At 43.1% G+C, this 27,763-nt stretch overlaps 1 protein-coding gene across 4 annotated transcripts; it reads right to left on the bottom strand.

The window, feature by feature from the left end:
- Positions 1-795: 795 nt before the first annotated feature.
- sh3tc2 (SH3 domain and tetratricopeptide repeats 2) lies at positions 796-26,756 on the bottom strand. 4 transcript variants are annotated; one of them, XM_012851778.3, is made up of 23 exons: positions 26,494-26,756; positions 19,962-20,063; positions 18,748-18,846; positions 16,223-16,345; positions 15,622-15,749; positions 15,298-15,403; positions 14,864-15,007; positions 12,924-13,125; positions 12,679-12,752; positions 12,307-12,502; positions 10,137-10,273; positions 9,843-9,893; positions 9,458-9,762; positions 7,288-7,482; positions 5,161-6,021; positions 4,838-5,058; positions 4,584-4,750; positions 3,979-4,156; positions 3,743-3,893; positions 3,330-3,452; positions 3,045-3,195; positions 2,771-2,967; positions 796-1,870 (listed from the first exon to the last, which is right to left on the bottom strand). In XM_012851778.3, the coding sequence occupies exons 2-23, from the start codon at positions 19,993-19,995 to the stop codon at positions 1,031-1,033; spliced, it is 4,683 nt and encodes a 1,560-aa protein (XP_012707232.2). In that variant the 5' UTR covers positions 19,996-20,063; positions 26,494-26,756; the 3' UTR covers positions 796-1,030. The 4 variants fall into 4 exon arrangements, with proteins under 4 accessions (XP_012707232.2, XP_012707233.2, XP_012707231.2 ...); XM_012851779.3 differs by lacking the exon at positions 19,962-20,063; XM_012851777.3 differs by lacking the exons at positions 19,962-20,063; positions 26,494-26,756 and adding an exon at positions 20,064-20,456.
- Between the last annotated feature and the right edge of the window lie 1,007 nt (positions 26,757-27,763).

Below are 27,763 nucleotides of genomic sequence, written 5' to 3' on the forward strand. Positions count from 1 at the left end.
TAGTCGCCAGCGGAGTCCGGGGAACAACTAAAAGCATTTGCTTTTCAGACCATTTAGCCTGAAATTTAGCTTCATGCATGGGTTCATTGTCTGCATGACTACAGCGCCCAAGCTTTAACATCCTGGCTGATGCCTCGAGATGGTGCTTCATCATTTCCACGTTTTTCCACATGTCCTTTCCTTACGATGCTGCCTTTTATTTATCTATCCCTCAAAATACATCTACAGCATGGCGCTGTCCCTCCGATATATTGGCTGATCCCCACCCCACCCCATAATGTTTGTTTGAGGTGTTACATTAAAATAAAACTAATTTGCCTTCCTTTAACACAAATGTTGTGTTAAAGGCTTTCTTAAATTATTTTAAAGGCATAATAGGCTTAGCGCCTGTCAACTTCTGATTTTGAGGAAAGTAATTAAAAAATTATCTAAAAAAACAAATGTTATTCATTTTATAAATTCTAGCTAATTAAGTCTGATTTGACTTTTAATTTTCAGATTTAATTATAACGTGTCCTTGAGCAGTATGCATAAATGTCTGGTTTCAACGGTGCAGACATTATTATCCAAACGATCAGGGTTCTTCTCTAATGTAATGTTCACATAATAGTTGTTTTATATAGATTTTGGAGAAAAATAAAAACCCTGAGGACCAGAGCAGGTGTTCTTCTCTTCTCTTTTCGTGTTGCTTCTTCTGTCCAGTTTATGGTGGATTCCATTTCAGGTGTTGTATCTTGTTCCTTAGTGCTAACTATGCTCTCAGGTTATTTGGAAAAGACATAAAAACTCAGCAGGCAAAATAAGATTTTGTTTTAATGTGTACATTATGCAGCATTTTAGAAAACCTATCTTACATATACAGTGCACGGTCATAACTGCAGTTTACATTGGGGGAAACAGGCCATGCTTTGATCGATTTACAGTATTGACATTGCATAATGAAATAAAAGTGGCCAGTTGGCTGGAACGTTTCGAGAAGTTCTCTGGCTTTGAAACCTGCGGCCAGAGAAAGTAGAGCGTCTCTGGAATGCTATGTGTCGCCGTCTGTGTGCTCGCTGCGTGCGTCACAAAATGTATGTTCCTCTCTGTGCCTCCAAGCGTTACTTATAGTGTTTTCATTGTTCATGGAGACGGTGCACCTCTGTCCAGCATCACACTCGGTTTGAGTCGGATCTGTGAGAGCACCCGTTTCTTTAGTCGGGGTGTTTTGCTCATCTTGTACGTCTGAGTCGGTGTCTCTGGCGTCTGGGTGGCCGGTGAGATCGCTTGCAGGATTTGCAGGTACTTGACTCGGCATGCTGTGGTCAGAATCCATTTCTGAATCCTTCCCTTCAGTCGGATTCTGGTAGGTTTCGGTGGAGCTGCTGGAGTCCGAAATGTTCTCTTTGGCTGTATCGAAGGACCCTGTTATGACACTGTCACTGTACGACTGACTCGCAATGGTGTCAGTCTCAGAGCCAGAGACATCAAGGCAGCGGCTGTGATCCTTCTCACCATAGTCCCCTTCAAGATTCATGTCTGCCAATATTTCCTTAGAGGCAGTATCTTTGACAAAACCCTCATCTTCAGTTACAAAATCAACGGTTGAGTGTCCATCAGACAAACTTCCTCCACACCCAGTATCAGCATTCAAGAGATTCTCCCTTTTTTGGTTTGGATCTCCGTCTGCGGAGCTTTGTACCCCGGCCAAAACTCTCTTCAGACTCTGAGCTCTGTCTCGGTAAAGTTGGCACAGCCGAACGTCGGGCATGTGGTTTCCATGGATCTCCGCCAGCTTCATGTACACCACGTACAGAGCCTCGGGGTTAGCTTGGTCCTCGAGAGCGGCCGCCAGTGCCAGATGGAAGTAGCCCACAGCGTCGAAGGCATCCTGCAAAGTTACAGAACGAAGGTCGGTTATGATCATCAAACCTGCGCTGTGCTTCGACTCCCCAGGGCGTGATCTGCCAAACCTTCAGTGTGTTTTAGTGGGACCTTATTTGATAGACAGACACAAAGCCGGTCATACTGGAGTTGTGAGGCGGAAGGTGGAAACATGAGTAGGAAACAGGAAACTGAACGTGAAAGAAGGTTCTGTGGTCAAATGAGACCAAAAAGGAAGTTGCCTTTTGTTCTACAAATGAAGCGCTGTTTGTGGTGTTAAACTAACACTGCAGAACACCCAAACACACCAACCCTGTGTGGAAACACGGTAGTGGCAGCATCGTCCTGAGGTGAAGCTTGGGTTTAAGCAGGTTTGCAAAGATCTTGATGCATAAAGCTGCTTCTGTCACACCCCAAAACAGCTGCAACAGTAATTGTTGCGCAATTTGGATGACCCGGAGTCATCCAAAGCAGTGATTTATAAAATGTATGTGTAAAAAGAAATGAAAAAGAATTGCTTTCATTCCACCTCAAAATTATGCTTTTCTGCATTGTTCTTGTGGGTCTATTTTGTTAAAGATCGGGATCATACCATGAATGAAAAGATGATAAATGGTAAAATGATACAAACATTGATGCAAGACACTGTCATTTTCACATTTGGAGGATTTCTAGCATAAATTACTCTAATAGAAAACCAGCAATTTTTAAGGACAGTCACACCAATCCTTCATTGGGCCTTAGAGGTCACAGGTCATCATGAACATGTGAAGCTGGGTTGGAAGTTGCAAATTTAGCTGGCTGTACTTTGCGACTTGGGCCGCTAAATTCTGCGATTTGACATGGGGAATAATTTCTATAACATAATCATGCAATCTGTTTGGCTCAGTCGCAGAATCCGAGGTACCTTGAGTTTGTGTAAGGTGAGGTTTCCCAGCCTGCAGTAGACTTTGGTGTAGTAGCGCGCCTCTGCGGGCTGCTGCAGAGTGGGAGGACACAGGGACAGGGACTTCAGGTAGTAGTTTTCTGCCATCTCATACTGCTGCAGGCTGTAGTATATCGTGGCCAAGCGATGATAGGCAGTCCTCTCATGTTCACGAACTCCTGCATGAGAAAATGACAGTTTGGGGACATCTGTATGCGGAATAGAAAAAAAAAGACAAAAAAAAAGCAATGCTTACCTGTTTGGTTAGCTATTTGAACAGCCAGTGTTGCGTACTGCAGAGCTTCCTCCTGCTCGCCTTGCTTCATTAACAGCTCTGTCAATTTACTTAACAAGCGGAACTCTGAATGGACGTCTTTGATGCTCCGTGCAAATGGCAGACTGCCGTCCTGCCAACCAAAGTAAGGCATTTGGTTGAAAACAATGTGGAGGGGGAGAAAAGGGAAAATACAAATCCTTACAACAGCTATTGTGGATACAGTATAGCTTCCTTGGGATGAACAAAACTTTTTTTTGTACTTGCCCTGTAGAAACACTCTGAAGCCATGCGGTTCCTGTGGCCTTTGAAGTAAACATCTCCCGCCTCCTCGTAGATGCTCATGGCAAAGCGAGGGTCGTTCACCCTCAGGGCTGTCTTCACCGCTGCCTGTCAACATGCTTTTTATTATTACCCCACGGTAATTATTGTGGATCTGTTTGAAGTATTTGTGGGTCTACGTTTTATATAATTGCAAAGACAAAAGAAAGAAGGTGAAGCACGCGAAAGACTGTGAGAACTGGCACACTTGCAACAGTTTTAGTACGGGCATAGATTGCTCAGGAATGCTGAGAGTAGACATCCACGGGATGCCAGCGATATGAAAGAACAAGGAAACTGAAAATAAACCCAAAAACAAAACAGCCAGTCTGCACGTTTATATCAAATTTCCTCCTCACCTGCAGATACATGTCAGCCAGCTCGTCCTCCTGGATGAGGTGATAGATTCGCCCCACCTGCAGCCAAGTCTCTGACTCTTCCTCCCTCTTGCCCAGATCAATAGAAATCCTCAGGCTCTGTTTGGTGTAGTCTAGAGACTTACGAGACGATCTGAAAATTAAAAATACAGTGGGAGCCGTGCAAGTGGGAAGAAAGAGAAACTACCTGGGAGGGAGGCAGACAAAACTAAAATTACTTCTCTGTGTTGAGCGAGAGGTAGAGGCTGCTGAGCTTTTCCAGGTACTCCCCCTCTCGTCTCTTGTCCTTCAGCTCTCTGCAGACTGAGACGCAGTGCTCGTAGTAAACGATGCTCTGGCCGTAGAGCAGCATGTCGGCGTACAGCAGACTCAGAAGCTTGGCTACCACCATCTGACCTGCAATCAATACAGGAAAATAGGAATATAAGCAAAATGGCAACACTCTTTTGGAAAATGATACAGCAGGCAAAATAAGTATTGACCACATGGGTTTTCTCAGTAAATATATTTCCAATTGGGCCATTGACCTGACATGACCACCAGAGGGAGCTAAGAACCAAAGTAATTTAAACACAAATAAATCACAACAATTTAGTCAGTTGGTTATCACTAAAATAATGTAATATTTTCATTGCCTCTGTCAGTCTGCCCTAGGGCAGCTGTAGCTACTTACATAGCTCACCACCGTCAGGGTGTGAATGTGTGTGTGAATGACTGAACTGTAGTGTGAAGCGCTTTGGAGGTTGTCAAGACTAGTTAAAGCGCTATACAAGTACAAGCCATTTACCATTTACCATTTCTTTGTGGCTGAACTAATACTCACTGTGCAAATTTCTGGCATGCAGTGCAATTAGCAGGCCCATTTCATAGCACACCCTGATGTTCTGACTCTTTCCCCGGTCCTTGTAGCTCCGCCCGAGCCAAAGGTAGGTCTGAACGTGTTCCTCGTCCGTCGGACTCTCCCAGAGATCCAGAAAAAGGCACAGAGATCTGGAATGGGGAACGGATATGATGAGCTAAAATGTATTTGGCCCTGTAACCCTAAACCTCACCTCTCCATGACTCTAAACCACTTACCTAACCAGGAAGCGCTCTGCAAGGAGGGACGCCCCGGCATCCAGTGCCAGGCAGCCCAGGTTAGCCAGCGCCAGAGCCTGATTCCTTTGGTTTCCACTTTCTCTGGAGATTACCAGGGCAGAGTGGAGATGCAGACCTGCTTCTTGGACCTGGCCCCGATGCCTCAGGCACAATGCCAAGAGGTTATGGATGACTCCCCGCTGAGTGGGACTGTCCGTGCTCTATTTTCACACAAAGAACCAAATTAAGCAGTTCTTTCTGGAACATAAACCACTTCTGAGTACTTTGTCTTGTCTTTTTCATCGCTGACTAGGATTCCTCACCTGTAGTGACGTGAGCAGTGGTTGTAAAATGCCCTGAGCCCTCTCAGCCTGACCCGTCAACACCAGCAGCCAACCAAGTAGCACCGAAGCCTCGAAGCCATCCTCCTCATTGATATGGCTTCCTGTCTCCACAGCTTGGTGAGCGCAGCGTACCGCTTTGTCCAGCGCGCCGTACTGCTGGTAGGTCAACGCCAAACCCAAACAGAGGTCCCGCTGCATCTTCATATCACCGCCGTGCTCGGCCACAGCTAGGGCCTGTTGCAGGTAAACCACTATCTGGGCGGGGAGAAGGGAGGTGCCTTCCTTCCAGCGCGGATTCAGACGGACAGAGTTCCTGATAAACAACTCGATCCTCTGGAAGGCCTCGTGAAGCGAGTGGTCCTCTCTTGAGTCCAGGCTGAGGGAGGCCAGAGCTAGGTGAGGCATGTATTTACGATGATAGAGCCAGCTCAAGAGCCAGTTGAGGTCCAAAGGTGCTATAGGCTCCCCTTCGGCGGCCGACAGCGTCACCGAAAGAAAGTGAAGACGTTCTAGGAAATGCAGCGCATCTTCGGTCTTTTTAAGAACTAAGAAGAGGCTAGAGATGAGGTAGCAGACGCGAGCCTCCAAAAGCTTGTCCCCCAACACGACGGCTCTCCTCAGGAGAAGCTTCAGCAGTTCGACTTCTTCCGTGGACGTGAAGGCATGGCAGGGAAGACAGAGCAGCAGGGCACTGGCCTTCTCCAGGGTCTGGGGCAGTTTATCATTCATACGCTGCTTCAGGTAGATGGCAGTGAGGTTTGTGAAGAGCGCCATGAGGAGCGGTAGATCAGAGAAGCCGTCGACGCAGACGCTTAGGGCCTCCTCGTAGTAGACACGCGCCTGAGGAGAAGCAGTCATGATTGGTGTTCACTGTGATACTAGGGCCAAGACTTTCTTCGTATTCATTCTTCTTGAACGTCACACATTTTGTCACATTGTAACCTACACCCGTTAATTTGTTGGTTTGTATTCAGCCTCCCGAGTCAATCTATAAAGCAACCAATCCTTTTGAGGTATGTTTCTATAAGCTTTGCACACGTAGAGACTGAAGATTTTGGCCCATGCTTTTTTTTTTAAAATAGCTTAAGCTCAGTCAAACTGAATGGATGAATTTTGACTGTGTTGACCAAAAACTATCCTCACCATATAATGCTGGCACCATCTTGTTTCACAGGGAAGTTACATCTTTAGTTTTCCACCACACCTCTCAATTTGCGCTGGGCCAAAAAATGAATTTTACCCTCGTCTGACAAGAGGACCTTCTTCCACTCCACTGTGTCCCTTTGCTCTTTCACAGTGGCTTGTGGTAAACTGTACACTTTATCGTAAGCATTTCATGTGGCTTTATCTAACAATGGCTTGCTTTTTGCCAATCTTTCATCAAAGGCGAGAATTGTGGAATGTGCCACTAATAGTTGTCCTGTCCATCGATTGTCTCACCTGAGCTGCTGATCTCTACAGCTCCTCAAGAGCCATGGGATTCCTGGCTGCTTCTCTGATTGATGTCTTGGCAAATTTATTTATGGCATATTTGTTTCATTTTTGGATGGATTAAACAATGCTCTGTGGGACATTTAAAGCATGAGATGTTGATTTGTTTTATTACCCAACCCTGATTTAGACTTCTCCCCAACGTTGTTTCTGACCTTTCTCCTATGTTCCTTGGTCTCAGTGATGCTGTTTGTTCAATAATGTTTGCTGAAAAGGACCGCTGTATTTACAATATACTGAGATTACATTATAGGTGAATTGTCAGATTTCATCAGAGATGAAATCTGAGGGAAGTTGCTTGCATTAGATTTGATATAGAGGTATCAGAGGGCTGAATGCAAATGTACCTTCAGAGTTTCATTCGTAAAGAGGTTTGAAAGCATTTTTCTTCCACTTCACAGTTATTCATGATTCTATGTTGATCTCTAACACAAAAGTCTAATAAAGTAACCAAAAAAATAAAGTTTCTGTTCATAACCTAACAAACTGTAAAAATGTTCCAGGTGTATAAATGCCTTTGTGAGGTACTCTTAGTATACAGGCAGAGTTATAGGGAAAAGCTGTTTCCATTTATATAAATGTGTCATGTTTTTGTTCGCCTGCGGTTACAGATACCTGGGAGAACTTGAGCTTTCTGGCGCAAAGTCTGCCCAGGACAAAGCAGGCACGGCGATGTGCCCAGTGCATGCCAAGCCTCTTGGCACACTCCCTGACGCTCTCGAGATGTCCGGACAGCTCATCCTCATTCTTGCCATTGAAAGTTACCCACAGGAAGGAATAGTGTAGGTCATACAGTGGAAGGAAGTCATCCTGGAAGAATCAACAAACGATTTGAAAAGTTCAGCTAGGGTATTAAACGAAGGATATTGGCACATTGTGCTGTCTGTTTAGGAGGTACTGTTTGTTTCGGTCTTCAAAAAGTTATTGAGGGACTCTTAGCAGGGTAAAAAGACATTCTCAGTATTTGGTCCCGGAAGCAGTAATATTTCTCGGATGTGGTAACAACCCCACCCTGGCTAATGTGTTCTGTAACAACACACTCTTAGAAAGCCTCTAAGCAAATTCAGGAAGCTGAGCTCATGAGTTTGTGAATAAGGGCACTAATGGTCTGTTGTATATGTATATAGTAATTACAGAGACATTTTGTTTTAGAGTTTTGCAGAAAAAGAAAAGTTGAACAGGCCCCAGTCCCAACTATGACGTTAAAAATGTCTCAGATGATCCTGCTTCAGTCTGGAGGACCTTGAAACACATTACAAGCTATATGAGTCTGTCCCCCCACACTATGATAAAAACATCACTGGCTGGCGACCTCAACAGCTTCCTCTGCAGGTGTGAAACCTGGACTGACCAACTGGCGCTAATCTTCACTCAGATCTTCAACAAGTCCCGAGCTGTGAGGTTTCCTCCTGCTTCGTCATCATCCCAGTTACCAAGAAATGCACCACCACAGGGAGAAGGACCTGTCATATTGATGTCTGTGATCATGAAATCCTTTAAGCAACTGATGTGGAAGCATCTGAAGGACGTTGCAGGCCCCCTGCAATTTGCTTACCAGGCAAACAGGTTGGTAGGTAGATGACAAATTCAACCTGGGAATGCATTTCATCCTTCACAACCTCAACCACCCAGGGACGTATGCCAGGATCCCGTTTGTAGACTCTAGCTTGGCCTTCAACACCATCAACCCCAACATCCTCCACCAGAAGCTCACAATGCCGTTCTCCACTTGTCAGTGGATCACCAGCTACCAGACTGACCGGCAGCAACAGGTGTGGCTGGTTCTACTGCTCGGGAACCATCGGCACCACTGCCCCCACAGGTGTGTCCTCAACCTACCCCTCTTCTCCCTGTACACAACCTGCTCCTCGTTGGTCACATCAGTGTAACTCCTGAAGGTTGCAGGTGACACCAATGTCATTGATCTGAAAGTAACAAGTCTGCATACAGACAGGAAGTGGATCGGCTGTTCCGGGGATCCAGTGACGCAGTCGCAACCACCTTGAACCTCTCCCATACTGCCTCCTCTCACCATTCTCAACAACACAGTGTCTGCTGTGGAACACCTCTGGTTCCTAGGAAGCACCCTTTTTCAGGACCAGAGTTGGTCCTCACACTTTGACACTGTCAGGAAGAGATCCTGGCAAAGGCTGTACTTCCGGCAGAGACTCCAGAAGTACAACTTTCCACAGGAACTAGGTGGTCATCTTCTACACTGCCATCATTCACTCTGTTCCATGTTCGTTCATCACGGTGAGCTTTGGCTCATCTACAAAAGAGGACAGCTCCAAACTACAATGAACAATTAGGTCTGCAGAGACGATCATCAGGGCTGACAGAACTTCCATCCAGGACTTGTACAGATCTAGGGTCAGGACAAAGGCTACTGACGTCTCTGCAGACCTCAGACATCCTGCATACAAACGGTTTAGACGTTTACCTACAGGTCGGCACGACTGAGCCGTGGCGGCTAGTTTACATATACAGCCACCACAGAAGCAGTTTCTTCTCCCGGGCTATCACTCTGATGAACACAACAGACACCTTACAGCCAAATTATTTAGCTACACTGCTGCAAAACAAAACGTGTACATTGCAATTTCACAACTCAGAACCCCCCTTTTTCTTTATTTATATATTGTTTATACACCGAATCTCTGTATGATGTTAGCGCTATACCCAAAGTCCTTGATTGTGCACTAACATGACAGTTTAAAGGTGATTCTGATTCTAGGTGGACAGGCCCTATGTGTGCAGATTGAAGGGATGAACTGTGAGTTCTCACCTGGAAGTGTTCCTTGTTAAACAAAGTTAGTGTTGGGTCATTGAGCTCCGACTCCTCCCCTTCCCAGCTGTTCTCTTCCATGAAGAGAGGGGGATCCTCCTGAAACTCATCCAGCTCTTTAAACGTGTCCTCCAGATTGAAGGAGACGCGTTCTCCCTCCCGCGGCAGAGGATTCTGGGAATGATGGAAGGAAACGCGTGGCGAGGAGAAAGAGATAGAGGTGCGAGGGGAGGACCGATACAGCGTCGTCACTTCACTTCTTTCGGACATGAGACTCTGACGGACGCTTGAAAAGCCATTAAAATCTGTGAGGGAATAAGACAAGCATATGTCAGTGGCTAAACTAAGGTCACATTTTTTGTGATGTTCTCTTGCTAAATATTACCATGCTTTGGCCGATTCCGTATGTATAAGAAGTCGGCCTCATCCAGTCTGTCTGGAGATATATAAGGAAAATCAGCTTAAGCTTTCATTTATCAGATGAAGGAAAACTAAGATATCAGTTTTTTCATGAAACAAACAACACCAAAAAACACTCAAACAAACACTATTTAGGAAGCAATTGTAAACCATGCAGCAAGCCAAACAGAAGTCAAATTTTCAGTAATGCTCTGTAGCGTAAGTATCCTTGGGTTCTTCAAGTGATAAAAATTGTAAATTCCCGTAGTTGTTCCTTTACCTAGCCTGTACACAGAGCTGATGTCTGACGAGAAAAGTTTTTCCAGCAGGCAGCTGTCGCTTGGCTCTGAGCTATACGGGTTAACCTGGGCAAAGCTGGACTTCTCCTCTTCAGTGAGAAAGAGCAGTTGTCTGTCTCTGTGAGAAGCAAACAAAGGAGGCATTATGATCGCAAAGCATCTCCCCAGCATCATCACCCACTCCTCCACAGACCAGCCTGCAAACATAAAGTCCGTGAGCCAGAATCTGTAGGGTGACTTTTAGTATGAACTGTAAGGGGGCAACTTTCTTCCAACCGGGATAAGATGCTACACATAGCAGAGATCTCAAACACCAATGTTCCCACGTTTTCACTTCCACATTAATAAGTTAAAGCTGATAAAAAAATCTAAACTGTTGTGCTGTATTGTCAGCTGAGCGAGTTCAACGAGTTCATCATGGCTGCGCCCGTAGAGGGTTGTAAACATTTGTTTCCAGACGAAGAAAGCCCAATAATAGCATTTTCTGGTGCCAGTTGGCAAAGAGCTTGATTGCAAGAAAAAAGAAATAGCCCAGACCATCCATCATTCATTTTCTAACACGCTTATCCCTGCTGGGTTCCTGAGGGGTGCCGGTGCCGATCTCCAGCTGTCAGTGGACGATAGGCGGGGTATAAACTGGACAGGTCGCCAGTCCATCACAGGGCAGAAATAGCCCAGACTTTTGCCCAATTTACAGCCATGAAAAACTCGTTGAACTCGCTCAGCTGACAATACAGCGATCTGATTGGCTGAGCAGCTAAAATTGAATCACGTGACCTATTGGACCGGAGCGCAACAGTTTAGATTTTTTTATCGGCTTTAACTTATTAATGTGGAAGTGAAAACGTGGAAACATTGGTGTTTTGAAATCACTGCTATGTGTAGCAACTTATCCCGGTGGAAGAAAGTTGCCCCCTGACAGTACATACGAAAGTTCGTAAGGAGACATCCTACAGATTCTGGCCCACGGACTTGTACTGCAATTCCTTGAAAAAGTATGCATACCCCAAACACCGTTCACATTTTGTCACATAATAACCCCAAACTTCAATAAATTTTATAGGCAGTCTGGTTTTATAGGACCATTAGAAAAAAAAAAAAACCACTGTATACCACCTCTCACTATCTCCACAATGAAACACGGTCAACAAAATCATGTGGTGGGGATGCTTTTTTAAGCAAATACAGAAAAGCTGGTCAGAGTTAATGGGAAGATTGATGGGGCTAAATAAGGGGAATAGCGGTAGAAAACCTGTTACCGGTTGCAAAAGCCTTGAGACCAGCACACAGATTCACTTTCCAACAGGATAATTACTCAAAACATACAGGTTGACCTACAATGGGGCGGTTTAAACCAAAGCTTCAAAATGGTCAAATCAAAGACTGGATACAAATCTAATTGAGAATTAGTTTCTTAACCCGAAACGTGGATGCTCACAGATGTTTTCCATTCAGTCTGACTAAGATTAAGCCATTGTGTAAAAAACATAAATGGCAAAAATCAACCTAATGGGCATACCTGGTGGAGATATCCCCCAAAAAGATTGGCATCAGTTTTTGCACCAAAAGGTGGCTGTACAAAGTATTTATTCCGTAGAGGTTGAATGTGAATGACAGACTTTTTAGATTTTTATTTACAAAATACTTTTGAAAGCCAAGTATCCTTTTCCTTTCACCTCACAGTTATGGTAAGGTGAAGACTACAGCATCGCTTGAAGCACGAGGAAACAACTGCGCTAGCTGACCAACGGGTTTCTGGCCTGGAACCCTGATGGATTCCACAAGCCGAAACCTGTTTGTCAGCAAATGAAGTTGTTTCCTAGTACTTCAGTTCCACCAGATCGTTCCATCAAGCGACTCGAAGTCGGAGGAACTGTGCCAGAACCCTTTGAACTTCTCAGTTATGTGCAATTCTGCGTTACTCTGCCACATAAAATTCATATAAAGCATGCAAACATATGCACAGACGTAGCGTTCAAGAGGTACGCATATATCTTGCAAGGCGCCGTGCAAAAGAATTTTAGAAAAAAAAACATCAAACTCAAAGTTGTAAACAGGAAGTAGGCCACATATGTGGATGCAAATGTGATAAGTGTGTGAAAAGGCACACATCGATGTGTGGACTTGTGAAATTTAAATGTAGTTTCTTACAGGGGTATGGTGTTCAGAGGCTTGACATGGGCCCTGTGAACAAATCCGGTGCGTCCTGTGGATGTGTGTCTTCCTATGAAGATGCTCAGCCCCCGGAGCAGCAAACCCTGGATATCCACAGTGTCCCCTTGGTTCAACTGGAGCTCGTCTGGCCCAGCTGGACTGTAGTCAACGATGGCTTCACAGGAACCGGTCACTGACAGATCAGACGATAAAACCAAGGAGCAAACACTAAATGAGATTGTCGGACCTGAGCTGAACATTATGTGACACATATTAAGAACTAAATGGTCAATGCGTGCCTGTTAAAGGTATGTTCTCTAACAAAATACATTTAATCTTGTGTCTGAACAATTATAGTATATGCTTTACCAATTGCATTTTCAAACAGTTCCTTTTCTACTGGTGAGCATCCAGCATGGCCTGGATACTTCCTGAGGAACCACCTGACCAAACAGGAAGTAGAAAAGAATAAAGCCGAGCCAACTAAGGTAGAAATGTTCCTATTTTTTTTATTGAGCTTCAGTGAAAGTTCAACAAAGATCATGTGAGATAATGACAATCCCATAAAGTGTTGTATAACCCATGACCGAGAATGGCTAATCCGCGGAACTTACTGGTAGAAGGGGTAGGGGAGCGGCTGCATCGCGTTGACCGGCACCTGGCCGTGGTTCCCCGTGGAGAGCATGGTGCCTTCCCACATGCTTTCCTGGCCCGCGTCCCTCACCATCAGCAGGTCGTTCTTTTTAAACGACAGCTGCTCTTCATTGTCTTCATCCTCCTCACTTCTGGTGAATAGTGCCTTAGCAAAGAAAGATCCTGCAAGAGAGAAGACAGCTTCTGCAAACACGCTGCCACACACAGTCAGAGACATAATGCAGATGTAGGCTTTCTTTTCAGTGATCTTGGCTTGGATAAAAAATTTTGTGCTTATGGATTAGCTTTCCAGTTGCAGCTACTGTACCCTCATTCAGTCACAAATGATGAATGGTGTATAGACTCCCTTATTAAGCTAATGTAATTTACATTGCTATTTGCCAGCACTGCAGTATTTTTATTTGATCTGTGTAGCTTTTTGTCTGGGGTAAAACTATATTTTCTCAGAAAACTGGTTATGATGGGCTCCATATACATGGTATGACCACTTGATTCAATAAAACACGGATATACGTTTGTATAAATGTAATATACAGTATATATAAACCTACATTTTTGGACTGTAGCATAAAGTCGCTGATAGAATATATCAACTTCTATATTGGAACATCGGCACACAGGAGTGTCCCCAGCAGAGGTTAGTACTAGCAACTCTCTGACTGTGCAAACCATAACACTGTGTCATCTCTAAATTAAGACATGGACCTTTACTCTTCAAGTCTGTGTGAGTGTTAATTGGGGTCTCCAAGAAACAGATGGGGGACAAATCAGGTGTTAAATAGTAAATGACATAGATGAGTGCTTCTTGTATAGAAATCTTAAAGGACAGTTTGCACATGCTTTAGCTACTCTGAGGTGTTCGCTCACCATCACACATATTGCTTAGTTTTTCCTCACTTCGATCTGTAAACCGGCTGTCTCTCCTCTAATTAACTTGAATACTGCAGTTTTATCTGAATGTGCTGAGTTATAAATTATAAAAAAATTTTTTCTCTCAGTTTATTCGAACAACAAAACAATATAAGATGTGTAAATACAACACAACACAATGAATACATAAACCATAATAAATTGTTCAAAAGTTATTTCGAACAATTTATTAGTTATCAACTAATAACTGCACAACATGTTAATAATTTCCCCCTTTCTGATAAGTTCATTATACTTTGCTTTAGAACTTAACTTTAAATTATTTTTTTTTACTCATATTACTTAATTTAATGTGTCACTCTGTTTATGTGTTTTTGTGACTGTCACGCCCGAGTTTCCCCGTTGTGGGACAATAATATTCTATTGTAAATTAGCCAAAAAGAAAAGTGTATTTGCAATTCTGGTGAATTGTATCTCATCAAATCATTTACACGCACAGTAGCTGACCAAAAAAAAAAAAAAAAAAAACGCTTTAATTGAACATGTAGCCACAACGTTGAATAAAATGAAGATAAGCATAATATTATTAGCTTGTTTTAAGCTAACAATAGTTAGCCTGGTCACTGACTATATCAATAAGCTAATTCCACTGGTTTTCAAACTTGGAACTGATTATATTGAAGTTGATTTTATTTGAAGGGCCAGGTAAAAATGGTTGAAAAGAATAAAAAAGAAAAAGAACAAAAGCAGTAATAAGCACGTTCACTGTTGGAAACAACAAATGTCAAAAAATATTCTGAGGACCGATAAAGGCAGCCCAAGTATCCCCTTTGCTACTTTCATCACAGTTTGTGAACCCGTTACCTAGATTCTGCCGCCATGTTGAAATGAACACAATTTTATCATCTATTTAGGTCTGAATAGCTGAAAAAAAATATATATTTAACTTTTCTATCAGCATAATTTGGTGTCATGTTATTTCCAGTATATCAATGCATTCAGCGTACTTTCATATATGAGCACTTCTCACCTTCTTGCAGCAGAAGTCCCAGATAGAGGGTTGCTAGATGTTCCTCATTTACAGTGACACTGATCTCCAACTCACGAAGCAGCTCCTGGTCCAGCCAGAAAGACTGATCGCACAGGAAGTTCTCCAAGCATCGAGCAACATAACCTGAAGTGCAAAAAAAAACAAACAGAAACAGCAAAATCCACCGAATTTAGTTCAGCTGGGTAATATTTCATTACTCTTAAAAGGTAAATTAAACAAACGATTACTATGCAACTATTGGCCCATTGGAGTTAGTGCAGTGAAAATAACTAAAATCTGTTTTACTATCTGTAAAACTTGAATGATAATTATTCAGTGCTGGAAATGGAAATATAACAAAAAAATAAAATAAAAAATCAACCAAAGGAAAATCAAGCTCAGTGTCATCCAGAAGGAGTTGTGATGAGTCTTACCTAGCGAGAGGTAAGTTGAAAACTTCCAGACCTCCTCCACAGTCTTGAATGTGAGCACAAAGCTATCCTTCTCAGCATGAACAGAGACTAGACGAGCAGACAGGTCCTGATGAAAAAAGGGTTTCAGGTTTCAGCCTTCAATCATTCATCCATGTGTCTATTTTAACGTGGACTATAAGGTGACACATCTCCCTTTGCCTTATAATATAAGGGAACATAACACATTTTACATCGTTTATCGCGCGATACAGCCGATGGTTTTCAACAATCTTCTCAGTATGATAGAAGGTGCAGTAAAACATAGGAATCATCGTCTGGTCTCACTTTGAAGAGCTGCGTTATGTCTTGGCTGTTGCTCTCCACCACTCGGAGTCGTGTGCGCAGCGCCTCCTGCAGGTACTGGTCTGGATTATTATTGGAGCGCCTCCGCCCAGTAAACAGGAGCACGATTTCTATGTGGAAGACAAGCAAACCATGATCAGCAGTTTGTTTGTTTTTTTACACTAAAGGTAAAAAAAAAATTCAATCTCACAAATTACATTTTCTGCACTGAAAAGTGCTCAAACATTTCAAGGATATATTATGGGTGCTTTATGATGGTTTTAGGTTATTTGCTTTGTGTGCAGAACACCGGTCCCAGGAGTAATAAGGAAGCCATTAGGCCTCTTACTGGACTCCATTTAAATCCATTTCTGTTGAGGAACCTGGGAGGATGTGATGGATGAAGCTAAACTGCTGACTGAGTAAACATTAGGGGGGGGGGGGGGCAGACACTGGAATATGATTCATCAGAATTCATTTCATTCAGGAAGATGCACTCCATGTGAAACACCTTCGTAGATGCATTTAGCAGTTTCGAAGTTTTGATAGCAAAGCTGTTTTTCAGGACGGAAGACCCGATAGCTGAAGCGCAGATGAACTGTACCTGAAGATAGTTTCTCTCCGACGGAAACTTTGCTTCCTCTAGAAAAGGCCTCTTTCTTCTTCCAGAAGCTGTCATGTTCCTCTCCTTCTCCTGAATCTCCGACTGGACCTTCCTCTTCCTCACCTGTTCACACAAAACAGACAGATTTAAAGCTTGTTTTTTTTTCTTCCCCTCTCTAAATCAAGATGACAGGGACAACACATGGACGGGAACGTAATCCTTTAATTCGCTGTTTTTTAAACAGCAGCCTTAGATATGTGCGTCAGACGTAAATCTGTGTTGTTTTTGGAAACGACCTGCTCATTATCTCCTTAACCAGGACAGGCTAACTTAATTTTGATCCCAACTAAAGTCTGACTCCAATTTAGAAAATAAACTGAAAATATGTCCATGAGATATGGAATAGTGATCACTGTTTGCAATTTGAAAACAGTATTTTTTGTTGGTATTACAATACACATAGGTAACAAAATGATTTACTATTATCTTATATTATTCTTAGATATTCCAATACATTTTTAAACTTGTCTTAATCTGTTCATCCATTACTTTTATTTTTAGGCATGGTTTTGCATAAACTGTGTTTTACAGGTTCGGACATATGCAGCGCCTAATAAAAGTGTTACTACCCGTTGAACTTTTTTTCCCATGTTCTCACACAGAATCCACTAACTTTCATGTATCTTGGGGGATTTTATGCAACGGGTCAAGAGAAAATGTGTACATAAAGCGGAAGGAAAATGTCAGACGTTTTGAAAAGTTTTGAAAAATACTTTGTAGAATCAACTTTTTTTGCATACAGCTTTGGACAACTACAACTACAACCACGACTCATTCGTCCATTTTTCTCTGCAGAGGAGATCCAACTCCTAGCAGCCCCAGTCTCAAGCTGTTGGCAGCCTCCATCACTGTGGCCTCAAAGTCAAATCCTCGAGGGCCGGTATCCTGCAGCTTGTGTCTCTTGCCCTACACGCCCGAATCAAATGGCTAAACCGCCTAACCACCATCCCCACAGCATGATGCTGTTGCCATCATGTTTGTGTGCAGTGTTAGCCTAGTAGCACGCATAGCATTTTGCACTGGAGCATATTTTGGCCTCATCAGGCTAGAACAACTTCTTTCATGTTTACTGTCTCCCCTATTATTGTTTGTGGCCAGCAAACATGTCTTTATGTCAACAAAGGCTTTCTACTTTCCAGATTTGTATTAGTGCTTAACTAATAATAGGATTCCAGACTGATTCTCACACATCTCAGGTCTGAGAACCGGTCTGCTTATCTGGTTGATGCTCCTGATGTCCCAGTCTGTCAGGTTTCTAGTTGTGACAGATTGAATGGTACCCTGAATATTTTTTAAAGGCTTTTATTACCTTAGCTGGTGATACACCAATATTAAAATTTGGGCTGATAACGATGGCCTATATTAATAGTGTGGTTATGTCTGATAACCAATATTTACCAAACATACACAAACATGCATTTAGGTTTATGTGATGGTCAAATTTAGTAAAATGTTGTACCGACTGAAAACTACCCTCAATTAATTTGTGAATGCAGGTTGTATTAGACTTACACACTGCTTTTCACATGTCTTCTTTCAACACTGTGAAAAACAGCCGCGCTGTTGACATTAAACCTCTGCTTCATTCTCTGCTTCTTTTAAAAACCCCACAATCAAACACAATAAAAACGCATGACAAACCCTGTCCCCTCACTCTCGTCAAACACAGACACAAATGACAAGCAGATGAAAATAAACATTGGTTGTTAATATTGGCCAACTTTACTTATCGGACTGATATTGATGTAATGCAAAATCACTAACATCGGCGACACCGATTTTAATGCAGATATATCGTGCATCCCCAACCTTAACAAACTCTGCGTCTAGGTATCTTTACCCCTGACTGCGGTGTTCCTTGTTCTCCCTGATGTCACTTTAGCAAACCTCTGAGGCCTTCACAGAACAGCTGCATTTATACTACAATTAACTTGCATACAGGCAGACTCTTATTTACTCATTCAGTGACGTCCAACGGTAGCTTCTTGCCCTGTGTTTTATTAAGAGGTATCAGAGTAGAGGGGGCTGAAAACATTCTTTCACAATGTTATTCATAACATTGATGAAAACCCATGTCTCACGGGCTTTCTGCAGTAGTATGCAACTATGAAGCAATTCACAAAAAATAAACAACAACATTGAGATCTATAATTGTAAGAAAAGAATATATGTGCATGGCAAAAAAATGTTTTGCCATGCACTGTAAACGTCGTCCGGCCGGACGCGCACGTTATGGATTGCTGAAGCAAATCATTTTTGCATTAACGTGGTGACGAGCTTCCCGGGGTTTGCTCCATTGTGCAGGGAGGATATCCCAAAGACTTCCTCATTTGTGACCGGAGGTAAACCGGCACTGCTCTTTCACACATGAACCTCTATGGAGTTTTTTTTCTTTTTTTTTTCCTTTTTGTGCCAAACTATTAAAGGACTTTATTGTAATTAACACGGCAGCACGGCGGCCATACCTTGAGTCATGATGTTGTTGCCTGAGAAGTGTTCATTTGTTCCTCCGAGACCGTATGGCGGCTCCCTCCAAAGAGCATCCAGCTCGGCAGGGGAGATGTCTGCGAGGTGAAAGAAGAAGAGCGGTCAGACACGTGAAGAAATAAAAGAGTAGCCCTGCAGTTGTTCATTAAGGTCAAGCATTCTCAACACATTTATGAGGGTTTGAATTATCTTACCGATGCATCTTTACGTACTAGTTTGAGCGTGTAGGGATTAGGGTAGCTGCTTTCCGGCTGCCCCTACTCCTACATGTGTACAGTAAATATGAAGCCACAGCCAGCAGCCACACACAGCAGCTAAGTCTTTAGAAGGTGAAAAGGAAATCCTGGATTGAGCCAAATTAAAACAGAATCTGCTTATCAGCAACTCCAAAGCTCATTAAAATGTTGAACAGGGGGTTTTAGCTCGCGAGCTAAAACAGTTCCTGACAGAAAGCAGAGACAACTTGACCTTTTGAGAGACTTTAGAAAGACTCTTCATAATTACGTTTCATAATTGAGGGTTCTCAAACATTAAATGAGACATAATGTGCTGAAATGAGGGGAATATTCAGACTGGATGGCCAGCTCCTGGCTGTAGCTTCATTGAACAGACACGCTAATCTGAACATGACAAAATATTATGGTACCGTTCAAAAAGGATGCTTGGGAAAAGGTTTCAGGATCGGGGTATGTGTTAAACATCACTGGGGGTGGGGTTGGGGGGGGGGGGGGGGCCTGGTTCAGCCACGGTTAGTTTGGGGATTTGTCAGTAGGTTACAGAGCACACACAGGTCTGGCTCACATACTTACACTGACAGAAATATGACAGAAAACTCCCTCAGCTGTCCTGTTTTCTGACTCCTCAGACGCCTTCATGTCAGAGTCGCTTCTCATCAAACACCAACCAAAACTTTTACCATTTATTATTATTTTTTTGGATTAGATCGCCTCTCTTTTAACATGCTTTGTCAGTGGAAGATTAAAAAAAAAAGGGGGAAAAAAAACAATAGAACACTATCATCCAGATGCAAGGCATTCACAACAAGACAATGGGGAGCAAACACAATATGCAACATGACATTATGCCAAAGAGGACAACAACGGTCTGTTCTTTCCATCGGAGCGGAGTTAGCACGGAGGCACGCAAAGTTATGCTGATACAGCGCAGGATCACACCATGCCCGCTCTTTTACCTTCTTGGCTAAGTGCGTTACCCATGTTGCACATTGACCTATGTCCCTGCCTATCTGAGCGCAGCAGTCCGTCTCATGACAGCAGAGCACAGAGGGACCGACCTGTGAAGGAGGAGAGGCAGACGTGGATGAGCGGTCGACAGCAGGACGAGTTGAGGAACGGTCTGCAGCAACAAGACGCCATCTGGCCCAAGAGCCGGCAGCTCCCGGAGATCATTGCCATCCCATCAGCTCCCCTCGGCCACCTTAATAACAACTACCACTCTCTCTCTCTCTCCCTCTCTCTCCCTTCCTTTTGATTGCCCAAGCCCTGCTTCCTTTCCTACTGCTGTAGTCCCTTTCCTGCCCTGCTCGCATTACCAGTAGGAGCGAGCAGGATCCGTCTCTACAGTCCCACTCTCTTCTTCTTCTCCTCTATTTGTCTGGGGCCGCTGCTCTTTCTAATATTTCTTTCTCTTGCAGTCTCCATCTGCCCCCACCCACCAATCCATCTCTCTCTCTCTCTCTCTTGCTCTCTCTCTCTGCTCAGTAGCTGCCCAGACAGTCGATCCACAAAGCACTCTTTGCTGTTGGTATCAGTGTGTGTGTGTGTGTGTGTGTGTGTGTGTGTGTGTGTGTGCGGGGGGTATGTGAGCTTCAATGAGAGATTCCCTATGATTCGGCTGGGTGTGCGAGAGTGAAAATATGCACTGAAAGTGTGTGTGTGTGTGTGTGTGTGTGTGTGTCACAACAACAGTGTTTTTGTTTGCCGGGGTGACGTACTGCTGACCCGCTGTAAGGCAACGCCTGAGAGGGACCGGCTGCAAGGTCGAGTCAAAGTGGAGGTGCGAGTCGCCCCGGTGGCACAGAGCGGACGTACGGGGACGTCTCCCCGTGTTTCAGCGTAACAAGGGGGAAGTCATAAATCATTCAGATTGGTTTCATGCAGAGGTATATTTTATTTTTTTATTCGTACAGCTTAAGAACAAAAAAAGTCCACAACTCAGGCAATTGGAATTTTATAAAACCAAAAAAAAGAAGATTTTTGCTATAGAAATTTCCGCCTAGTTTAAAGCATGCAATGTAAGGTATATGCGCTGAACCCACTGGGTGGGTTGGGTACAGTGCCTTACCGAGGTGTCAAGGAAGCCCAGGTTGCTTTAGAGGCCTTTAGCTGACTGGCATTGTTGGAACTGTGTCTCTCATTTGCCTCTTGACAATATTTCAGAAATTCTCTGTAGGGTTTAGGTTGCGTTTGCTGACCAAGCATACCATAGTCATTAAAGTAGGTGTTATTTCTTTTTACTTCTGGCATTGTGAGTCCTACTATAAAATTAAATCTACAACTCCATAAAGCTGCCCCCCCCCCCCCCCCCCCCCCCCCCTCCCCATCTCCATGAAGCCTGCCAGCAGAATGAAGCAAGAAGAGCTATAAAGCTTCCTGGTGAATCACTGCATTGACTTTGGACTTGATAAAATGCAACGGACCAACACCAGTTGATATTCATCCTTTCCCAGATCATCACTGACAGGAAACCTTACAGTGGACCTCAAGCAACTTGTATTCTGTTCTTCCCCACTCCTCCTCCATATACCTGGACTTTGATTTCCAGGTGAAATGCAAAATTTACTTTTGTCAGAAAAGATGACTTAGACCACCGCGTCACAGCTCACTAGTTTTGTCTTCTTAGCCCTGGTAAGAGGACGCTGACTTTTTTGTTTCAGCAGTAGCTTACCACAGGGATCGTTGTAACTCTTGGATTTGTCTGTGCGGGGTCATTCTTGAAGCAGTGATTGCAGCTGCAGTCCACAGCTTGTGAATCTAGTCCAAATTCTTCATTGGGCTTTATTTGAAAACCTCAAAGGCTAATGGCTCATCCCATTAATATGCTTGGATGCAGCACTGAACATTAAATGTTTTTAGATTTTTTTCCCCTCGTACCTTCCTTGTGGAGGGTGTCAATGACCATCTGCTGGACCACAGGTATGTCACCAGTCTTCCCCATGAGTGTGTAGGTAGGCCATAAAATGGAATTAACCTGAAAGATTACTACACACCCATATATTGCACTTATGTAAATTATTAATTTGTTGTTGGAAAAACTGAAAACATATCGACTGTAAGAAGGGTTGTAAGAAATAAATATCACGATATGAATCCCTAGCTTTATGTAACCAATGTCATGATCTGAGATGATAATAGTCAACAATTAAATATGTCTGGAACTGCTTGGAAAAACTAGATTATAGTCAAAGTCATGACATTCTTTATTCTATGAGTCAGCAAAGGTTGATAAAATACCCCAAATTTTCACTCATTTAGAAGTACAGGAACATACTCTTCTCATTCACTCCGAATATTGCAATACAGGCTGTGTTGGAACATAGAATCTGCGGCTCTCAACTGTTCAGCATTAGCAAAGCAAGCTGTTCTAGCCACTAAAATTATTACTGCGTCCTCTCTAAATAAATAGAAGGATCTCTATTTGTTACATCTGTATATTTGCTTTAATCGGGTTGTCCAAAGAATAAACTGGGCTCTACTCAGTTGTTACAGAATAAACGACCTCGATCAGTTGCTTTCAAACGACCTGAGTTACATACAAACATTTCCAAGTGACCATGCGGATCAACATTATGAAACAGCTTGTTGGCTATCAGGACTTGGAGGTTTTTTCTTTGTTGTATTAAATATTGTAATTTGATATTGTATTGTTGTTAATAATAATAATAATAATAATAATAATAATAATAATAATAATAATAATAATAAAATAATAATAATAATAAAAATAAACCCCGCCTCTCGCCCGTTGAATGCTGGAGATAGGCACCAGCACCCCTTGCAACCCCATGAGGGATAAACATGCATAGATAATGGGTGGATGGATGGATAATAATAATAATAATAATAATAATAATAATAATAATAATAATAATAATAATAATAATAATAATAATAATAATAATAATAATAATAATAATGAAGCTCTTATCTATTAGTGCTGCATGATTGGTTAACCGAGAGGTTAAGAGAAGGAGAAGGAACAGAGCACACACAGCCACCAGTTCCTGGTTCTCTGTCACTCGCTCCAGTTTGTTATGGGAGTTATCAAACTCCACCGGAGACGTTTCTGTTTGAGCTAGACTGCCTTCAACAACTCATTCTTTAGCTATACATCACAGAAAATCACTTTCCAACTACCTTGAAAACACTTAATGCCAACATTTTGTCTGAGTGCCACTAAAAGACACCAGTATCAATTGTACCACCATTGAAGAGCTGTGGATTTGTACCTTAAGCAATCCAGATTGTTCTTACAGTTCAGCATCCAACAGTGTTCCTAAACAAGGCACCGTGTAAGAATCAAGAATGTTGTTGTCACCATGTGTTACCATAGTGACATTTTTTAATGAGACAGACACCGGCTCAGGATGCACACAGAAACACCTGCCCCAGTCGATTGGAGTGCCTGGTGAAGCATAAGTGTTAAAGGATAGAGACTTTAAATAAAAGTCACACATCTTGATGAGATGAAATCTCATCAAGATAACTAATAACTATGTCTGCCTGCAATTTATTTGGTGAACTTCGACTAAAAACAACTACCTGTGGTGACAAACAGAAGCTTTAGGGAAGACGGTGAGATTAAAGCACACACAGAAACACGAAGATCTGACTATCCAGTCACGGAGCCAATAATGAACTCTAAAGCTGGCTGTGTAATTCTCTGTTGCAGCTTTCTGCACAGGCAGCACGCATGTCACATGCCTGTTCCACACTTGCTTAGACCCACTCTAGCGGTCCATTTAACATCGTTAGTCTGAAGTGCACGTGTTTGGACTGTTGGAGCAGGCTGCAAATACCCAGGGAGAAAACTAACACAGCTGTGGGGGAAAGAGCAAACTCCAGCTGCGAAACTGTCGTGTCATAGTTTTGCCAAGCTATACTTCTATCTGTGGTACCATCCCACAAGCGGAAGGTAGATATCTAAAAGTGCGCATCACTTGGGGGAAAAGTAAAGATCTACTTCCACAAATGACTTTTTTCTGATGTACTTCTATGGAGCCCTGATTGTGTTGAATATCAATTACATTATCATGTCAAATTTCAAATCAAAAGAAGATAGATGTGTGTGTGAAGGAGCTTGAAACCAAAAATATCTTGTGTTTGCTTTGGATTATCAATATATTTTATTGTGATTTTTGCATGACAGACCCACATTATCTAAACTCTGATAGGTGACATTAACTACTTGTTTTAAACTGGGTTAGGGTTAACAGCATGTATTCCTAAATAACATCCAGTACAATCAATTGTCCTCAGACGTTAAGTCTCACGTACCAGCCAACAGAATGCATCTGTGACTAATTTAAACATGAACCCAGCCGCTTTGTGAACGCCCTTTTTTAAAGAACATCAGTGAACAAACGGCATCATGAAGGCCAAGGAACACAGCATGTAGGTCAGGGATAATATCGTGGAGACGTTTAAAGCGGGGCTAGGGTTTAAATCAAGTAGTCCAAGCTTAGTTTAATCTAACAGCTACAGCCAAGAGGCCCATGCTAACTCTCTAGCAGCTGCACAGTGCCACAGATGGGAAAATCTGTTGACAGGACAACTATTGTGGTGTGCACCACAAACCTGGTGTTTATTGAAGAGTATTGAAAATAAAAGCATTGTTGAAAGAAAGTTAGAAAAAAAAAAGAAGCTCGGTCTGCTGTTAGCCACAAGTTATATAAAAGTGATACAAATTTAACTCTACGCCCTACATGCAAAATGTGTAGCGAAACCATTACTGCTACAGTCGCTGTGATCGTATGGCAGCACATGGCGTTGGCCGCATCATGCGACAGGGATGCTTATTTTGGAGGGACAGGGTAAGCGGTCATAGTTTGGATAAACCCAAGTATAGGTTGACCTAGAAGGAGAAGTGTTTAAAGGCAGCACAAGACTTATCATAATGACCAACTTGTTATAAAATACACCCAAACACAAATAAAAATGATAAGACTTGAAAATGAGTCAAATCCCACTGAGCCTGCTTGTCTTGCAAGGGGGATTTGGCAAGAACTAAAAAATAATCAGGTGTGTACAGCTGCTAGAGATGGACCCCACAATACTCAAATCTGTAGTTCCATCCATAGGCGGTTCTACAAAGTATTGTGGCAGAAGGACTAAATATTATTTGGCAAGGTGCCGCGTCTATAAAAACAGAAGCGCAGTTCATGGTAAGAGATTACTTCTCTGAATGGGATATCCAGCAATTGATGGGTAAAGGCAGACATATTCTTCCTCTTTCTGAGCCCCTGATCACCGCTCACCCCGAGCACACTGAGAGGCTGATATCCCTGTCTGAGATCGGTGTTATTATCTTGTTTATGTGGCAGGCTGCGTGGTCACGGCTCAATCTGTGCATGGCTATGCAGCGAGGCAGAACGCTGTAAACAGGCCTAAGGCTTGCCGAGGCATATCCTGAGAATCTTCTGACTGCCCCCTCTCCCTCCCTCCTTGTTTTCTCTTAGGAAAGCAGATGAATAATCTAATAAACACAGACTTCCCAAGGCTGATATGCGCAAGTCACATGCTCAGGACCTTTTGTCGGCAGAGACAGACGGGTGCACAAGGTTCACTGACGACCTCTTTAAAACATCCTTCTTAAAAAAAACAGTCTAACCTATTCCCTACTGATGCTGTAAAAGTCACAATATTCTCTTTATTAAATAAACACCTGCTGGACCAGCTGCAGAATCACAGTCCTCTGCTCGTGTTGCATGCGCGTCAGGGCCACGGACACGCCGCGCCTCCTTTAATGACACAGGTTATCAAGCTTGATGCCCACATGCCATAAACGACCATCCAGTCTCCGTAAACCCAAAGCCTGCACCACAGCTGTGACAATAAGATCCAACCCAACGAGGGACATGTGGTGAACACACGGCTGTGTTCAGATGTTGCTCTTTGAGGTTTCTGCGTCCGAATGCGTGCGCAGAACGTGGAGTTTGTGGCCGTGGGATATGTGGAAACAGAGAAAGCGGAGGGTAACATGAGAGTGGTAGTCTGGGTCTCTAAGTTTAGACTGGACCCCTCGTTTGCCCACTCACATGCCTGTGTGGCTGAGACAGAGCCACTGTGGAGGGAGATTCCCCAAAGGCTGCACAGCTTTGGAAGAAAACAAACCTGTGAACGTCTGGGGCATTGTCAAGTTTTCTTCTTCATTTTTGTTTTTTATCTTTCAGGATCAGAATCAATTACGGTGCACTAAAACATACTGATCTTCATTGACTTTGAAAAAAACAAACATTCACAGACGTTATCAAACCACCGGTGAAAGAAATATCTCGGTCAAATCACTGCTCCACAGTTTTATCTTTAAAAAAATAAAAAATAACTTTGACAGTGTTCTGGGTACGCTCTGGGCTGACCACAGCATTATGGTCATGTGGCAAAGTACAAAGTACAGCAGTGTTTACTCAAAAGGAAGTGTAGGACACACAGAGTGAATTTGGAGTATGAGGCAAAAAGAAAAAAAAAAAAGAAAAGCTGTCTTACCTCTGTGTTACTGCCAGCTCTCCCCAACTCAATTCATTCCTCTCATACTTTGCTGGGTGTCTGTGAATCTTCCCCCTTTGTGTGAATGCTGCTTCACCACACAGCTGTCATTGTGGCTGCTGACTGTGCTGTCATTCCCCACTGTCAAAAAGCACAGGAGAATAAAAAAAAGGAAAGAGAACAGGTAAGTCAGTAAGGGTGAGCTATAGTCCTGCATGTGTGTTTCTGCTTCGGACGCCTTCAAAGGGAACATGTCAGTGACTGAGGAAGTTTTAGGCTGTAACTCCTCCCACACGTCTCTTTGGGACACTGGTACGGCCCACTTTTTTCTTCCTTGCCCTCATTCCCTTTGCAGACACACACACACACACACTGCTGACATGTGAGCCAATAGCAGCGTGGAGCCAGTGAGGAAAGTAAGATTATAAAACAGCTGAGTTTTCATGCAGCCCTTCTACCGTGACATGACAAATGCTCAGTAACCTGCAGCCCGTCCTCACACGGGGTGCGTATGAGGACAGTAGACAGCAGCAACAGCCAGTCAGCTGGTATGCACCGTTGTTGGGAAAACACTCGTCGAAGTTCCAAGAACGGAATACATTTACACATACCTGCCATACACGCCCACAGGTGGCATCCTACTAGGTGTGCTTTGATGCCAGGAAATGTGCTATATTTGGCTTCCATGGCTGAAGAAAAAAAAAAAAAAACAGGGTAAATAAAAAGCAGCAATCACCTTTTCCTCACTCACTGAGTTTTAAACCTGCCTTTCTCTATTAGGTTGGGTAATTATCCCCATGCTGCTTTTGTTTTGGTTCTTTCTTTTCATGCAGCTTAGTTAAATAAAAGCTCTTCAAGTGATTACATGTATAAAACAAACTGTTAGAATAAGTGCACAAATATTTACTGAACAGGCATATCTACACCAGCTAAATAGGCCATTAACTGGCTGCCTCAGGGTTGAGAGAGCTAGCTTGCTAGGCATGTCTTTTATAGCCTTAGCTCCTCCGCTAAGCTAGCTGAAGCCAGATTCTTTCTTCGACACGAAAACTTTCTTTGCCAAAGGTCTTTTGACAATAAACTTTTAATGACTTTAGATACTCATTCAAAATACAACCCATAAAAAGGTGTCAACATTGTTGCTCTCCACACCATGAAGTATGAATGAGAATGATGGTTGACTGAACGAAAGTTGGGCGACGGTACAGTTGACAGCACCGTTCCTTTGCAGCTGCAGGTTCTAATCCTGGCTGTTAGCCTCTGGGAAGGC

Source organism: Fundulus heteroclitus, chromosome 23, assembly GCF_011125445.2.
Source record: "Fundulus heteroclitus isolate FHET01 chromosome 23, MU-UCD_Fhet_4.1, whole genome shotgun sequence".
NCBI lineage: Eukaryota > Metazoa > Chordata > Actinopteri > Cyprinodontiformes > Fundulidae > Fundulus > Fundulus heteroclitus.

Bases quoted from the DNA above. Each gene is read 5' to 3' on its own strand.
- sh3tc2 (XM_012851777.3), bottom strand. From the start codon at position 20,184: ATGGCAATGATCTCCGGGAGCTGCCGGCTCTTGGGCCAGATGGCGTCT. The intron at 3,453-3,742 runs GTGAGGAGGAAA...GCATGTTGACAG, and splicing joins TGGCTGACATGTATCTGCAG to GCAGCGGTGAAGACAGCCCT. The intron at 2,968-3,044 runs GTAAGCATTGCT...TTTCTCATGCAG, and splicing joins TCAAATAGCTAACCAAACAG to GAGTTCGTGAACATGAGAGG.